The sequence below is a fragment of the Neofelis nebulosa genome, chromosome 12 (assembly GCF_028018385.1).
Source record: "Neofelis nebulosa isolate mNeoNeb1 chromosome 12, mNeoNeb1.pri, whole genome shotgun sequence".
NCBI lineage: Eukaryota > Metazoa > Chordata > Mammalia > Carnivora > Felidae > Neofelis > Neofelis nebulosa.
Window position 1 is genome coordinate 14,100,783 of NC_080793.1, and position 16,907 is coordinate 14,117,689.

The 16,907-nt window shown below is 48.4% G+C and overlaps 1 protein-coding gene and 1 long non-coding RNA gene across 11 annotated transcripts in view; one reads left to right on the forward strand and one right to left on the reverse strand.

Moving 5' to 3' along the window:
- GGTA1 (glycoprotein alpha-galactosyltransferase 1 (inactive)) overlaps positions 1 to 14,648 on the forward strand; it is a 57,838-nt gene extending 43,190 nt beyond the window's left edge. For all 5 annotated transcript variants that reach the window (XM_058694298.1, XM_058694295.1, XM_058694296.1 and 2 more), the window contains 4 exons: positions 228 to 293; positions 838 to 936; positions 7,539 to 7,676; positions 11,586 to 14,648. In XM_058694298.1, coding sequence (XP_058550281.1) covers positions 228 to 293; positions 838 to 936; positions 7,539 to 7,676; positions 11,586 to 12,279 — 997 coding nt within the window. In that variant the 3' untranslated portion in view covers positions 12,280 to 14,648. The remainder of the gene's footprint in view (positions 1 to 227; positions 294 to 837; positions 937 to 7,538; positions 7,677 to 11,585) is intronic.
- Positions 9,255 to 16,907, reverse strand: part of LOC131491406 (uncharacterized) — a 99,080-nt gene continuing 91,427 nt past the window's right edge. For all 6 annotated transcript variants that reach the window (XR_009251431.1, XR_009251428.1, XR_009251429.1 and 3 more), the window contains one exon: positions 9,255 to 11,483. This is a non-coding gene — a long non-coding RNA (uncharacterized LOC131491406). The remainder of the gene's footprint in view (positions 11,484 to 16,907) is intronic.

Genomic DNA, 16,907 nt, shown 5'->3' on the forward strand with positions numbered 1-16,907 from the left:
GAGAGGGAGAAAGAAAGAAAAAGAAAGAACAAAAGAAAGAAAGAAAAGAGAAAAAGAAAGAAAGAAAGAAAGAAAGAAAGAAAGAAAGAGAAAGAAAGAAGGAAGGAAATTTAAGTAATTTTCTGCCATGAAGAGTTTGGAAACCCCACCCCACCCCCACCCTGCCTCCACCCAGTCTGGGACTGCCTCATCTTCTAAAAATGTTTGTCATCTCTTTCATTTCTTAGAAACCCAGAGGTGGGTGATAGCAGCACTCAGAAGGGCTGGTGGTTTCCAAGCTGGTTTAACAATAGGTAAGGTGATGGATGGGGTGACCCTCTGTGTTTGTCCACCCACCTGACGCTTACAGAGTCAAAACAAAATGGTCTCGTGGTCATGACCTTCACGGTCACTCGTCTTTTTGGCCTGTTGAAGTCATACAAGGAATCTATTCCCTGGTTGGGACGAGTATATTGAAGCTTGGGGGTTATGGTCACGTTTGTCCATTTAATTCGGGGGTGAGTGGGGCTTGGGCTGAAGTTTCGGCTGCGGGAAAGACGATCACAGGAGGACTGTTCCAGCAAGTTCCCTTGCCCCCTGAAATAACCTGAAGGTTCTAGGTCACTAAATTGCTAACTGCGCTGACTCGGAAGAAAAATAGAAAAGGGGAGACCTGAGCCTGTTCACCAACAGTGTGTGTTTACGAATAAACGTTTCGTATCATGAAGCTTTCTCCAGACATTTTTTCACTGCACATGTTCTCCTCCTTGGAGCGCGTTTTCACGAGCCATTCGCGGGCTGTCCCGACGCCATAGATCCGCCTCTGTCTCACTCTGCTTGCTTTCCCTTTGTACGTAGGACCCACAGTTACCCAGAAGAGGAAGACGTAGACAAGGGAGATGAACAAAGAAAGGAAAACAGCGAAGAACTTCAGCTGTCAGACTGGTTTAATCCACAGTAAGAAAAGAAGCGTCTCGCCACGTGCAATAAATCCATTAGCCCCCGTCGGGGGTGGCGGGGACTGTGTAGGCAAGAATGCCATCGAGAACACTCCTGATTGGGGATACAGGGTCTTAGCATCTGTCAGACGTTCACCATAGATTAGATGAGAATCCCAGAGTCTGGATGTTTTGACTCAGATGCTTGAGCAGAGGCACAGTGATTCTGACAGCAGTTGTCGAAAGGCGGCAGCTGAATCACAAAATCCTGAGGCTGGAAGGGGTCTCACTGACCACGAGGTGTTGTGGAAAACGACAGCATGTAGGGTCGGAGCAGGAAAATCCTCTCTGAGATTCAGCTAACTCATCTGAAAACATGGCAATGATGATGAAAACTCTCATGGGGCTGTGCATGCATCATTAGGCGATCATACGACAAATGTTTATCAAACACCTATGATCTGCCAGCTGGCATTTTTCAAACTACCAGTCACTATCCATTAATATGTTCAGGAAACTAGCTTCATGGGACAAAATGGGCTTTTAAAAAAAAAAATTGAAACCAAGTAGAAAATCAGAGGGCATCACATGAAGTGGAAGGATAAACACTGTTTGGTTGAATTACTGTTTCTGTATATATGTGTATGTGTATGCATTTTGTTGCGATGTAAAATGCATTTTTCACTGGGAGTCGTGGTCAAAAATACTGTACTAGATGTCGTGTGAGGCACAGGACATAGGAGGAATCAATCCATATGGTTATGTTCAAGAAGTTCCTGGTCTTGTAGGGGCAGGAGATGTGTAAGTAGTATTTGCCAAAACCGGGAAGGAGGCGTGGTTGATCGGACTTAGAAGAATGCGTCTGGGGAGTACGGAGGCGGGAGCTGTCCAGGATCATCAGATGACCGTGAAGCCTGAGAGACTTGTGGGGGGTGGTGCCATTGACCAGGATAGGGACCAGAGAAAGGCAGCCAGGTCTAGGAGTCGGAGTAGGGGATGAGCTCTACGAAGGATGTATGTGGGTTCAGGTACTTGTGGGGCATTGGGACAGAAATTCACAGAGTGCCTGTCTTAGTCTGTTCGGGCTGTTATAACAAAACGCCACAGACTGGATGGCTTGTAAACAACAGAAGTGTATTTCTCAGAGTTCTGGAGGCTGGGAAGTCCAAGATCAAAGCACCAGCAGCTCTGGTGACTGGTGAGAGCCCACTTCCTGGGTCACAGACAGCCATCTTCTCTGTCCTCACACAGTGGAAGGGGCGGGGAGCTCTCTGAGACCTCTTTCATAAGGGCACTAATCCCATTAGTGAGGGCTCCACCCCCATGAACGAAGCACCTCCCAAAGGCCCCACCTCCAAATACCATCACACCCGGGATTGGGTTTCAACGTAGGACTTCTGGAGGGCGGGCACAGATGGTCAGTCTATAGCGGTGCCCTTGAGCTCCTTGGGAGATGTGTGGTAGAGATGTGGGGTGAAGAGCCATCAGAGTGAGGGGGTCACCCAGGCAGGGGACTAGAACCACATCCTGATGTCAGCACTTAAGGGGCCAGTGAAGGAAGAGGAGTCCGAAAGGGGGCAGGAGGAGCTATAGAGGAGGAGGACAGGGAGAGAATAGCAACTATTCCGGTAAGAGGGGAGTGAGCTCTGGAAAGACTGAGTATGTTCTGGAAAGCTCTCTTTTTGTTTGGGGGGAGGGGGGTCACACTAGTGTGGAAGGATGGGAATTTTGCCCTCCCCCCACCACCCCCTGCCCATGTGTCATTCAATGAGCTAGGCACCAGGGTGGCCGTCCGTGAGATGCTAAACCATTGCTGGAAACACAAGAACATGGAGGCATTGTCGCTTTGATGAGCCCCTTAATGTGTGTGTGTTTGGGGCAGGGGGACAGGGAGGCCTCCACCAAAAGGTGGGCTAGATGAGTAAGAGGTAGTCGCCAAGCTCCTTTCTCAGGAGGCTGGTACACTTTAACCGTGGCATTAGCGCTCTGGGAGCGGGACTTGGGAGGTGGGGTGAGGGCTGAGACAAAGAGGAGAGAGAGCCCGATCGTGGCCACCAGCTGTCGCTCCCCACTCTCCCCCGTGCATGGCTCAGCTTTTCCTCCACACAAATGGTGAGCAGATACTTAAAGACTATTGGTTTGAAGAGGCTCCAAATTTAAGCCTTCCCAGGGCACCAAAGTATATTTCTTAGATGAGTGAACGATTAGATACACAATTGAATGAACAAATAAATATATCCGTATAAATGTATCCTCTCATGTAGACGACCTACAATACATTACCATGTATCGTGCACACATTTCCACATCAAACTCTCTTAGCTTCTGTGACAACACATCCTCTGACTTTCCCTTCTCCTTCTCTATTCTCCCTTCTTGGTCTCCTCCATAAGGGCCTCTCCCTCGTCATATAGTAGAGTTTCTGGAGACGACATCCAGTATTCTCGTCTCTTTTCTTTATACACCATCTTCCACTGTGCTCTCATCCATTTCCATGGCCGTAGACACCGGGGCGTGTGACTCTCCACATTCCAATCTTCAGCCCGAAGATTTCCTGAGCCCTGACTTGGATCTAACTGCCCGCCTGACATCTCTGTACACGTCTCGCCTGACATCTCTGTACACGTCTCCCGTGACCCAAGTGGGTTTCCGCCTTCTACCCCACCCTCGTCCTCATTTCCCACCTCAAGCCAGAGTCTGGAATACCTCTCTGCTTCATCCTTTTCCTCCACCCACCCCACAGTCTAATTGATTAATGTGTTCTGTTAATCCTTCCTCCAAAATCCTTCCCACATCGGCTCCTTCTCTGCATTCCACAGCCCCACCCTCCTTCCATCGGCTCTTTGCCGGCTCATCCCCTGGCATGCCGATGCCTATCGAGAGTTCAGTAAAGAACACGCTGAACACATCTTTTTTGACCTGGTTCATGTTGATAGAATTTTAACGCTTTCTCTACCCGACGCTTGGGGCCCATCCTGTACCCGTTAATAAGTACGTAAGATTCAAAAGCTAGCAGTGACCTCGGTAGGTGTGTGTTTTGGTGATAGAGGCCGTTTTATTCCGTGGAAGCTTTTGCCCTATAGTGGAGTCACACAGGCTGACGCGGTGGGTGTCGTGCGTGGAAGAAAGGCGTTTGGGCAGCTCGGAGTCTGTCCTGGCACCTTTCCTTCTTTCTAGAGCCCCATCTTTGTGACTTTGGACGCTTCTGGCACTTGATGGTAGCAAGGACTAGCTCTCACGCGTGGGTGGCCTGCCCTGTGTCACTTCGTTTGCGGGAGGCAGTGGGTGATGTTGCTGACTGAGACTCCTTGAGACAGAGGCTCATCCCAGCTGATCTGGTGCTCAGCCTCGCTCCTCCCCTGTCCCCCCCCCCCCTCCCCGCGTTTTCAGGCTGTCATCTGGCTCCTTAGGGTCAATGACATGTGGGGACTGCCAGTGAGACTTAATAATTAACAGCTGCGAAATAGAACATTTTAATTTTGAAGTAAACATTAATTTTTAATATTGCTACCTTTTTTTTTCCCCCTGCTGGAAGGAATCTTCCCGGCCAAGCAAACCAAAGTGGGTACTGCTTTTCTGACTCAGTCTTTCTAGGAGATGTGGACAGAGCGGTGGGGCTGTTGCATAGCAGGCTGGCCACCGGTTGGGACTGTGAGATTCTCCAGGGGTCGGACGGGGCCTCCTTTCTCCCGTCATGCTCCGCAGCCAGTCTGGTGTGCACGACAGCGACTTAGTAGCCGTGTGGTGAGGCCTTGAGTGCCCTGGTCTGGCCCTTCTATAAATCAAATGGCTGAAGGTGCAGCTCCCTTCTGTTCGCCTCCCCCTGCTTCCTTTATTTGTAAAATGCGGGTGAGGATAGCATCCACTTTATAAGGTGAATGTGAGGGTTAAATGAGAGAGTGAAAGTCTGGTACTGAGCCCCCGTGCACCATGAATATTAAATAAGTACATCTGGTCAGCTGCTGCTTTCCTTCTCTCCCTTTCCTTTTTTTTTATTTAAAAAAATTTGTTTTTAAATATTTATTTATTTTTGAGAGAGAGAGAGAGAGAGACAGAGTGAGAAAAGCAGGGGAGGGGCAGAGAGAGAGGGAGACACAGAATCCGAAGCAGGCTCCAGGCCCTGAGCTGTCAGCACAGAGCCTGATGTGGGGCTCGAACCCACAAACCGTGAGATCATGACCTGAGCCGAAGTCGGTTGCTTAACCGATTGAGCCACCCCGGCACCCTGTTTTTTGTTTCTTGTTTTTTAATAGTATTACCCGCTTACAATGTGTCCAGCTCATACACAGCTGTAAGACTTAGCTAGCGGGCTGGGTCAGAACTACTCAAGTATCCTCAACGGGCTAAAACTAAGGATGACAATGAATGAGGCAGTGATACAGGAGAGAATTTAAGTTCAGAAACGTTGGTTATAGATGGTAAGTCATGCGTGCGTGTGTGTGTGTGTGTGTGTGTATGTGTGTGTGTGGTGTTTTGTGGTTTGAAATCCTGCCATTCAACAAAGCGGTGGGGGGGGGGGTGTTGTATGACTAAAAACATAACAAAACAGAAGCTCGCTCTTTCTCATTGCACACTGGTAAGGATGCCAGAGTCGCTAAGTTCAGTGAAACCTTAGCTTAAAGTTAAAACATGACATACGTGGTTTTACCCCCAGCTTCGTCAGCACAGGGAGTAAGTGTCCATAGAAGCCGCAATGTAGGGTGCTAGCTCAGAGCATGGACTCCAGAGTGGGACCACCTGGGTTCCAAAACCGGCTTTGCCCCTTACTAGCTGTGTGACTTTGGACAAGTTAATTAACCTCTCTGTGCCACTCGTGGATAAAATGGGGATCAGCATAGCACCTCTGGAGGGTGACGCCCTTAGCACGACGGTGCCTGGTCTCACAGGAAGTGCTCAGCGGATCTTAGTTACCATCAGCGGCAGCCAGCTGTGTGACCTTGGACCAGCCTTGGTTTTCTTACCTGCACAACGGACATATGTGGCAGGACCGTTGCAAGCACTAAACGAGAAAGTGTAGGTGAAGGTGCTTTCATTTCACGATTGAAGGAAACCAAGAACAGCTGTTCTCTGTGCAGCCGGCACACGCGGGGTGCGAGGGCCGAGCTGAGACTGCAGACAGATGGGGGAGGGCCGGGACAGCAGCCTCGGAGCACCCCCCTCCCACCTCTGGGGGCGATTCAGCTGTGCAGGAGGAGGGAGGAGGCCGGAAGCGGGGCACGGGCTCCAGAAGGGAGGGATTATCATCTCAAGAATTAGAGCGAAGAGCTGGGTGACAGATGGACAGGAGGATGAGTTTCCCGAGGCTCTTTTCCACTCTGGGGCCGGGGCTGGGGCCAGATGGGGGTCGACCCAGCCTTGCCCAACCTCACTGTGGAAACCCCAGCTTTGCTGAGGCGATAGGAGCAGTTTTGTGCAAACCCTCCCCCCACTGATGTGCAGGACTGGGGCGGGCGGGGTGGGGGGAGTTCTCATCGCTCCATCGATTTGCTGACATCTCCCCAACAGCCTCGCCAGGGCCACATGCATGCTGCCAGCAGGGACCCAGCAGGGACCCAGCAGGGACCAGCAGGACTTTGCCCCAGTCACTGGCCATCTCCCCTCGGTGGATGAAGTATAAGCGAATGCCTAACGGGGACGGGCGGGACGGGGCCATTCGCACTGGGGATTGAGTCTCATGACTGTGTTGCAGTCTCTGCCTCCCAGCAGGGGAAATGCAGCCACTTCCTGAGCAAATGGGGGTCAGAGCTGAGTCTGTGTCACCCCCTCCCGCTGAGCCCCAGCGGCTACTCAGCCTTTCCGCGTGTCTACCCTCTGCAGTCGGTCAGTTTGCTGATGCTCTTGTGTTGCTTCCTGTGTTTTTTTATTGGCTTTGCCAAGTCCCTTGCAAGCATTCTGAGTGCAGAAAACATGCCTCTCCTTCCCCCCACCCCCACCCCGCTCTCCTACCAAGGAGGCAATGTGGTCTGAGCAGAGGGTCTGTGCTAGAGCCCCATGTTCTGGCCTTGGCCTTGGGGGCCCTCTGTTGAATCCCTTCTATTCGGGGTGACTCTGACTCCTTGTTTGTAAAACGAATGATAACACCGGAATCCCCTTCAATCTGGGGCCCTTTCTGGCCTATCACCAAGTTTTTACCCAGAAATCCCTTTCCGGCAAAAGGCAGAGTAGACTAGATTGCTCTCTTTTGGCCCCAGTGTCACTCTGCCATTCTCCCGAGTCAAGAATTAGGACCTCCTTAGGTGCAGGTGGCACCCACAGGGATAAATGCCACCCACAGATGCCACAGGCAGTTTAGAAAGGGGCCGGGAGATAGCAGAAGGGATCCAGAAGGAAGAAGAGGGCTAGGAAAGCAGCAAAAGAGGACAGAGGGAATGAGAGATACCGGTAAGATCCCCCCATAAGGGCCCCAAGACAGCCCTCAAAGGCACCTGAGAGCCTCCTGTCCCTCACTCAGAAGATGCTGCCCCTGCAAATGTCCCACCACCTGGCCAACTGCCTGGGGCTCAGTCCAGATCCAGGGACAATCTCAGCATATCATAGCTGACCCCAGTTTTTCCTTGGATAGCCTCTGCCCCACCTTAGGAAAGCTGTCCTGCCTCATGGGGCCCTATGTTTTGTCACCAGGAAACGTCCCGATGTTGTGACGGTGACCGAATGGAAGGCGCCGGTCGTGTGGGAAGGCACTTACAACAAAGCCATCTTAGAAAATTATTACGCCAGACAGAAAATTACCGTGGGTTTAACGGTCTTTGCTGTCGGAAGGTAAGTGTCCCTAATAAAGTCGACCTCCGTCTTTTCTTGTTTCATTGTTCAGATGTTTGTGAGGGGCCCCCTGGGCTTACGGAGCGCTTCCTGCCTTGTCTGAATTATTAGATAGGAGAATGTTAGAACAGGACCGTTTTAGTCTTGTTTCTGCTGAGGCCCCCAAAAGGCTGACAGAGCAAAACAATAGTAGGTGAGTCGACTCCTTCCCACCTCAAAGTGAGGGTCTCGGGTTGCGGGTAAAAATGTCTGCTACACCCACCGAGCCTAGAGTCCGCAGTCCACGCACAACAACCTCCTTCCTGACCTCCATGGCTTTCTCTGGAAGTTCCAAAAATGGCAGCTGTGGGCCCAAACACGTGTCACTCTTTGCCCTACACTCTCAAGACCAGGACCGAGGACTGGAGGATTTACAGCAAGCTCTGGATCCAGACTGATCCAAGAGGGGTGGTTCTCCACGTTGGATCATGGCTGACCGCTCTTCCTTGGGTTCCTCGGGCCTTCCTTGGCTCCCAGAGATTCAGCCAGCCAGAACTTCCTCTTCTAGAGGTTGGGGAGGTTCGTGATTCAGATGCCATTTCCTCGTTTAGAACCCCCCTTCCAAAGCTGCAATCATTCTTACTCGAAATTAGTAGCCGTAATATTAGTTTTAAAATGTAACCCATTTTGCTCTCTTGGAGAGTTTCTGTGGGTTTTTTTCCCCCAAACAAAAGCAAGAGTTCGATTTGCCTCTTCCCCAACTCCCGCTGTGAGCCTTTCCTCCGGTTCCTCTCCTGAAAACCACACGGGAAGTTGATCCCTCGGCCTGTACAAAGAGTGTCAAAGGCCTCGGCTGATCTGAGCTTGGGCTCTGCCCAGTGTAGGGCCTGAAGGAGAGCTCCGTGAAGCTCCTGAGACCTCCAACCCAGAGGCCAGAAGCCACTGCTGTTGCAATACTAATCAGGTACGGTGACCTGGTTAGTCACCTGGGCGGCATCTCTAATAGAAACAGCTGACTCTGGCGTTTTGACATTTTCCTCGGGAGAATCTGTACCGTTCTGAGTCAGGAGGCGATACTCAGCTCCCCTAAGCCCGCAGCACGAATGTTGTAGAGGGATTCGATGTGGGTGTTCCCAAAAAGCACAGAACACTCCACAATGGCTTCACCGTCCAGTTTGCAACTCTGCAGAACCAAGCCGTAAATCGCATATCCCAGAGAAAGCCCTATTTGTAAATCCCGTATCCTGGGGAAAGCCCTATGCTCTCGGCTGTGAGGCATGAGAGGTGCTCAGCAGCAATAAATCCTCACAAGAGTGGATCTGGACTTTTAGGAGGTGTGATGTTTGGTTTGTTTTCAAATAACAATGCAGGAAGCCAACAGCAGTGTTTTAATCCCTAAACAATGTTAAACCTCCAGGGGCTCCCTCCCTTGCCCCTGGATTGTCTCCCAAGCTTCAGAACACAATAGATTTTTCTTAAAGTTCCAGAGTGCCCAAGAATTTCCTGGCAACCGGCCACAGAGCCGTGTTAAACTCCCTGTTTGTACTGCTCAGATCTCTTCTTTCCATTTAAATGAATCAGTACCGTAAACTCTCGGGCTTCTAGAGGGCGGCATTAAAAGCACACTTTATTTTGGTAGTAAAGAAAGGAAATCCAGGCAGCAACCAAAAAGCAAAACAGAGTGCCGGTTATAATGGCTCACAAAACATCTTGATTGGCTGCTGGCATGATCAGCAAATTAAAGTCAGTCCACATTCACTGAGCTGGGCCTGAGTCTGGGGTCTGCATGAGTCGCGTTAAGCTGTCTGACTACTACTGTGTAGCCTGGGTCGCGGGAGACACCAACACGATGTGTCTTGAATGAATACATACATAGCTAAAAATCGCCACCCACCCATTAGAATGGCCCAAATCCAAAACACTGACAATACCAAATGCTGGCAAGGGTGTGGAGCGACAGAGACGCTCATTCATTACTGGTAGGAACATAAAACGGTGCAACCATTTGGAAGATGGTTTGGCAGATTCTTACAAAACTAAACATTAATGGTACCACGCAATCCAGCAAGGGCCCTCCTTGGTGTTCAGCCAAAGGAGTTGGAAACTTATGTCTACAAAACAACCCTACACACAGATGTTTACAGCAGCTTTATTCCTAATGGCCAAAACTTGCAGGCCACCAAGACGTCCTTCGGTAGGTGAGTGGATAAATAAACTGTAACATCTAGAATATTATCAGTGCTAAAAAGAAATAAGCTATCAAACCAGGCAAAGATACGAAGGAACCTTAAATGCGTGTTACTTAGTGACAGAAACCAATCTAAAGGAGCTGTATACTGTATGGTTCCAACTCTGTGACATTCTGGAAAAGGCAACACTCTGGAGACAGTGAAAGATCAGTAGTTGCCGGGGGTGGATGAACAGGCAGCACATGGGATTTTTAGGGCAGTGAAAATACTCCATATAATACCATACACAGTGACGGATACATGTCACTGTACCTTTGTCCAAATCCATAGAATGTACAACACCAAGAGTGGATCTTAGTGTAAACCAGGAGGTGATAAGGACATGTCAGTGTAGGCTCATGGATTGCAAGGCACGTATCACCCTGATGCTAGATATTGATAGTGGGGGGGAAGCCATGGAGGGGGGGCAGGGAAGGTACATGGGAACTTTCTGTGCTTTCAGCTCAGTTTTGCTGTGAACCTAAAAATGCTCCGAGAAATAAAATGTGTTGTGAAAAACAAGGAAAAGATAGTTAAACCAAGCTTAAATCAGGGGTTGTTTGCTCTGGTGTTTGGATGAGTCTTACGATGGTGGTGTCTTAACAGTGGATTGGCGTTTGGGGTGAGCAGTGGGAGGCTCACGGGGTGAATATGTAATATAGAGGGATATCCCCGTCCCATAACCCATTCTCTGGGTCCCAGAGGAGGATATAAGAATGGTGATGGTTAGGCTTAATACATCCCCAAAGGACCCAGATGTCACTCTTGCAACTGGTAGGGCAGGAGCAACATTGGGTATTGTTTGAGGGAGAAGTAGTGTCCCCTGCTGTTGGGCAGAGGATACACAAATTTCCAGTTATAAGATGAGTAAGTTCGAGGGATCTAGTGTATATCCTGGTGATTATAGCTAATAAAACCGTATTATACACTTGAAAGTTGTTAAGAGAATAGACCTCCAATGTTCTCACCACAAAAAAGAGACGGTAGTTATGTGACACGATGGAGGTATCAGCTAAGGCTGTAGTGGTAATCGTTGCGTAATATATGAGCATGTCAGATCAACACTTTGGACGCCCGACACTCCCACGTTGTTCTATGTCAATTCTATCTCAGTAAAGCTGGGGGAAAAAATAACTAGCACCCACTTTGCCTGCCCTCAGTCTGGCCCAACTGATAAACAAGACAAAAGGCTAAATAAGGTAGATGATAGTGAACATCACCTTTATCACAGTTAAAGCTGGTAGTGGAGAAAGTGGCTTCTGTTTGCAGACCCTAGGTCTCCTGCTACTGAATCACACAATCTGAAAGATTAGGTACCCAGGCTTCCAGATGTGGAGTAGGGCCTGTCTCACTAGGGCTCACTTTAAGGGCCCCGAGCTGTTCCAGCACAGACTCTCCCCACCTGGCTGGTGGCCATTTCCAAGAGGCAGAGTGGTGGGGGCAGGGCTGCAGAGGCCCTGTCACTCTTCCAAAATCAGCAGGTAAGTCACTCCTCTTCCCCAAAGTGGAGCGAATGAATGGTGGAAGGCAGCCAGGAATGTTACACTATCAGATGTGGAAAACACATGTCTGGGATAGGGGAAACCATGCCTCCCCTAAGCTGCAAAACAAAACAAAACAAAACAAAAAGATGATTAGAATAGCACGCAGCCTCCTGCACAAATCCCAGTGGTTAAATTTGTCCCCTTCTCCTTTGTTTCAGATACATTGAGCATTACTTGGAGGAGTTCTTAATATCTGCTAATAGGTACTTCATGGTTGGCCACAAAGTCATATTTTACATCATGGTGGATGATGTCTCCAAGATGCCCTTGATAGAGCTGGGTCCTCTGCGTTCCTTCAAAGTGTTTGAGATCAAGCCTGAGAAGAGGTGGCAGGACGTCAGCATGATGCGCATGAAGATCATTGGGGAGCACATTGTGGCCCACATCCAGCATGAGGTGGACTTCCTCTTCTGCATGGACGTGGACCAGGTCTTCCAAGATAGCTTTGGAGTGGAGACCCTGGGCCAGTCGGTGGCTCAGCTACAGGCCTGGTGGTACAAGGCAGATCCTGACGAGTTTACCTATGAGAGGCGGAAGGAATCTGCAGCATACATTCCGTTCGGCGAGGGAGATTTTTATTACCACGCTGCCATTTTTGGAGGAACGCCCACTCAGGTCCTAAACATCACCCAGGAGTGCTTCAAGGGAATTCTCCAGGACAAGAAAAATGACATAGAAGCCGAGTGGCATGATGAAAGCCACCTAAATAAGTATTTCCTTCTCAACAAACCCACTAAAATTTTATCCCCAGAATATTGTTGGGATTATCATATAGGCTTGCCTTCAGATATTAAGATTGTCAAGATATCTTGGCAGACGAAAGAGTATAATTTGGTTAGAAATAATGTCTGATTTTAAATTGTGCCAGTAGGTTTCTGAATTTGAGAGAGTAGTATTCTGGCTACTTCCTCAGAAAAGTAACACTTAATTTTAACTTTTAAACAATACTAACAAAATGCCAACTTCTCTTCTTCCTGGTAACTTTGAACCTTGCATTATGGGAGGATGAAACCTACAGGAATCAGATGTAAATTCCCAGTGATTTCTGATCTCTTCTGGGTTTGGGGGAAATACGCACTGGACCAACCAAATACTCAACTGGACCAAACGCTCACCAAAAAATTGACACAGGCAAAGAAAAAGCCAGAAACACTCTACATGTGCCAGATAATGTACTGGAGAAAAGGGTGTTAAGGGAAGTGTTTGGCAGCAAGATACGATTGTGGGGGGAGGGGGTCATCCCCTTGACTTCAGTGTCTCTGCTGAGTCCCAAGCATCATCGAGTTGCTTGGCGACGGAAGAACTCTGAGTAAGGGCACGGTCCACCTTGGCAATCCTCACATGGTTTCACTGGCAGACTGCTTCAGGCCATTTGCCACCCATGTTCTTTTCCCATCGGGAAAATGTTGTTTGGCTCCCGTGCAGAATCTTCCTGGTGGAGATTCCCAAGGGAGATCATGGTGGCGCGTGTTTGGAGTCACGGGGAATCTGAATGAGCCAGTGGTTGCTCAGCATGGAGTGAAAACAGACTCAGAGTTGAGTTTGCCATGGAAAAGCAAAGAGAGTGGAAAAAGAGGAGGCTGATATCTGTGGGCCACCTCGGAGGGGCCCAGGGCACGGGGCTGGTCCTTAAACACAGCATGGATCCGGGCGCTGAGTGGGGGGCAGGGTGGGTAGTCTCTGGCTTCCTCAGACCCGCGACGACCAGCACTGCGGGGACTTGAGTGGAGGATGTTTCCTGTTTTGTCCAAGGCGCATTCAGTCCGCCAGACTCCGGTCTTCAGTTCCTTGGCCGGAGAAGTGGACGGTGTCAGAGAAGGCAACGGCCCGCAGTGGACTGGAGAGGCTTGCAAGGAGTTACGTTTCCCAAACCCGGGCTTCATGACAATAAGTCATCAACATGCCCTGCTGCCACCTGCTCTAACCCTCAGGGTCCCCGCAGCCCGTCACGCCCCAACCTGGAGGGCCGACATCAAGGAGTTTGGAAAGCCCTCGGGTCAAGTAACTTTTCGTTTTCCCCTGCCCTGTCAGCACTACTGAAGTGTGACAACCAGATACGTTTAATAAAATGGCTAATTGATTTTATATCGAAAGCAGAGGGGATGGCGGTGAGAGACCCAGTCCTCATGAATGAACAGCTTAACATACAATTCCCTTCTCTAAGAGAAGCTATGGAATCCTACGCATTACTTCAAGTGGAGCAATTCGATGTACAGGAGTTAGGAGGCAGCATTTACATATGCAGGTGTATTTATAGTTTGCTCGTGTTCCAGTTTTGGTCATTTGTTTCCACTTTTAAGTGATTTATTTGAAGAGCCACCGCACTTGGTGTTCAGCACAATGGGCTTCTTTGATACAGTGAAACCTACATTTTTTTCTACCATGTCACTGTGCCTCCTACTCTTCAATCCGTGCCAGAAAATCTCACAACCCAGCAAAATGAAGCAAAACCAACAACGACAACAACAACAAAAATTCTGAAGAAATGGGCTTTGTAAAAGAAAACGGAGACCGCATGTCAGGACGCTGCCTCTCCAGAACTGACCTTTCCTGGGATCCATCCATTCTGGAGTAGAGACAGTTAAGCATTTAAATCCTAAACCAAAGAAATGATCTCTCTTAAAAGATTAGGGAAGAGGGTCGATGTTTACTTTTGAGGGAATCTGGATATTTTTTTTACTCATTTAAATTTAAATCCCCAAACAAACTCCAGATCTCATTGATAGTTATTCTTAAACATTAAAAAAAAAATAAAATTCACAATTCACAATTGAATAAATTATTTTCTCAATAGATCCTGGTCTGGTCATGGATTGTGCATTTTCTCCCAAAGATGGTCAGGATCGTCAGTTGTAACATTTTAAATTCTTAGACTCCAAAAAGTCCTGATGTCCTCTTAAAAATGTGTTCATTATTACAAAGATAGAACATGGTTGAGAGTCCCAAGCTTTCAAAACAATAAGTGCTTATGGAGAGTTTTCCAAAGTGGTGCATTGAAATAATTAACTGCCAGTGGAGGAACCAGAAAGAAAAAGGCTTGCCCCTCAACCCCAGGGTGGGGCGCCAGCACAGAGGGAGAAAACAATGTCATAACTACATCTGGGGATTATTAGTCCTGACCTCTGGGGAATATATGTGGCCAAGGAGGCTCTGGAAAAAGGCTGGATCTCCAGCAAAGTCAGGGAGGGTGTATTTGTAATAAATGGAAAGATGAAAACCGACCAGACTGATGTAGTGTGGCACACTGGATATACAACAGGGCATCATTCCCTCATTGGAGAGAATTATTTTCATTTTATAGATAAGCAGAGTGATATTCAGCAAGGTTAGCCACCCAGCTAGCAAATGACTGAGCTGAAGCTCAAACCAGAGAAGCTGGCAAGGATAAATGTGTTAACATACACATACGAAGGGCTGCATGTGTTTCATATCAAGGAAAATGCAACTTTATTTGTTTTTTAGTTTATTTATTTTGAGAGAAAGAGCACAAGTGGGGGAGGAACAGAGAGAGAAGGGGAGAGAGAGAATCCCAAGCAGGCTTCACGCTGTCAGCACTAGACCCCGACTCGGGGCTCGAACCTACAAACCATGAGACCATGACCTGAGCCAAAATCAATAGCAGCCAAACCGACTGAGCCACTCAGACGTCCCGGAAGATGCAACTTTATAGAAGTATCTTATAAAGGGGCATTTTTCCATAAGAATATTTTAAAAATTAGGTGTGTAAGGGGCACCTGGGTGGCTCAGTCAGTTAAGCATCCAACTTCTGCTCAGGTCATGATCTGGTGGTTCGTGGGTTCGAGCCCCGCGTCAGGCTCTGTGCTGGCAGCTCAGAGCCTGGAGCCTGCTTCGGATTCCGTGTCTCCCTCTCTCTCTGCCCCTTCCCCACTTGCTCTCTCTCTCTCTCTCTCCCTCTCAAAAATAAATAAACATTAAAAAAAAAATTTTAAATAAAAACTAAGTGTGTCCCCAAGCCTGTTGTACTATTTCCCACTTTTTCTGCATGAAACCTCCCCAAATGCATTAAATTATTTAAAATGGATCATATAAAAAATAAATAAAGACTGTGATCATTCTCTTTAAAAAATAAAACATTTTTCTTTTTAAATTTTATTTTGAGAGAGAGAGAGAGAACTAGCAGGGAAGGGGCAGAGAGAGAAGGAGAGAGAGAATTCCCAATAGACTCTGTACAGGCAGTGCAGAGCCCAAAGCAGGGCTCAAACTTACGAACTGTGAGATCAGGCCTGAGCTGAAATCAAGTTGGATGCTTAACCAACTGAGCCACCCAGGCGCCCCTGTGATAATTCTTATCTTTACTTTGTGCATGCGGGGCTGATGCAATCCCTGTGGACACACACTGAGCTGTTATGCCAAGGCAGTGCCTTGGAGGGCATGATTGGGCAGAGGGGGCAGGTGGAAGGGACAGCCATGCCTCCTCCTTCCACTCCTTCTCTAACCTGGGGGTCCCATGCAGCTGGAAGGGGACAGGTTTCTTCAAGCCCTGAAGGGCCTCATTTCTCTTATCCTTGGAATGACACCATCTTCGATGTCTTCCAGCCAAAGTCACCATGTGATTTACTGATAAGGGAATCATAGTTATGGCAACACTTACAGTTAACAAGTATTTATTAAATGCACTATTTGTTAAATGTACCTTACATAAATGAATATGCATAAATGAACATAGGCACAATAGCAAACCAACAGGGGTGAAGCCTCATAGAAAGTGAATGCATAACATGCGATGCATACTTTTTAAGGACAGAAAGCAGAGTTAAGTGAGGATCCAGCCGTCAAAGCCTCAGATCTGTAAGGGCACAGACTAGGATTCAAACCCAGGACTGTCTAAAGCCTTTGCTCTTTCCACAGCTCCCATCTGCTTCCCCCACTCTCTCTTTCACATATGTGCATGCAAACGTATGCACATGCACACACACACACACACACACACACACACACACATTTTAACCATCTTGTTTTTGAAACTGGAGGACACCAAAGGAATCACCACCAAAAGCTCTCAATTCCTTTATGAGGCATTCAAGAGAGAATTTAGTAGACCAAAAACTCTTAGAATGTAGGTCTAAAGCCATCATAGAGCCAAGCTGGAGAAGCAGACAAATGATACATGAGCAATACAGGGCCCAGGGAAGCATGGAGAAAGGGAGGAGGAGACTGCGTCAGAGGGGCTGACTCTGAACTGAGCTTTGAGAGAAGAGAAGGGGGTGACTGAGGAGTGGAGACGGAATGGGTTCCAGGGGGAAGAGCAGCAGATGTGAAGCACAGGACTACCAGGAGACCTTCGCGGAGACCCACACAAATGGTGCCGGGGCCTTGGTACTGGACGAAATCACCTGGCAGAGCCTGCGTGGAAAGTGGTAAAGAACATGTGAGCACTTTGGCTGGATGAGGACTCCACATATGTGTAGCATTTGTGGCTCTCTTTCTCCCCTCCCAGCAATGCCTGGGCTCCTTTATGG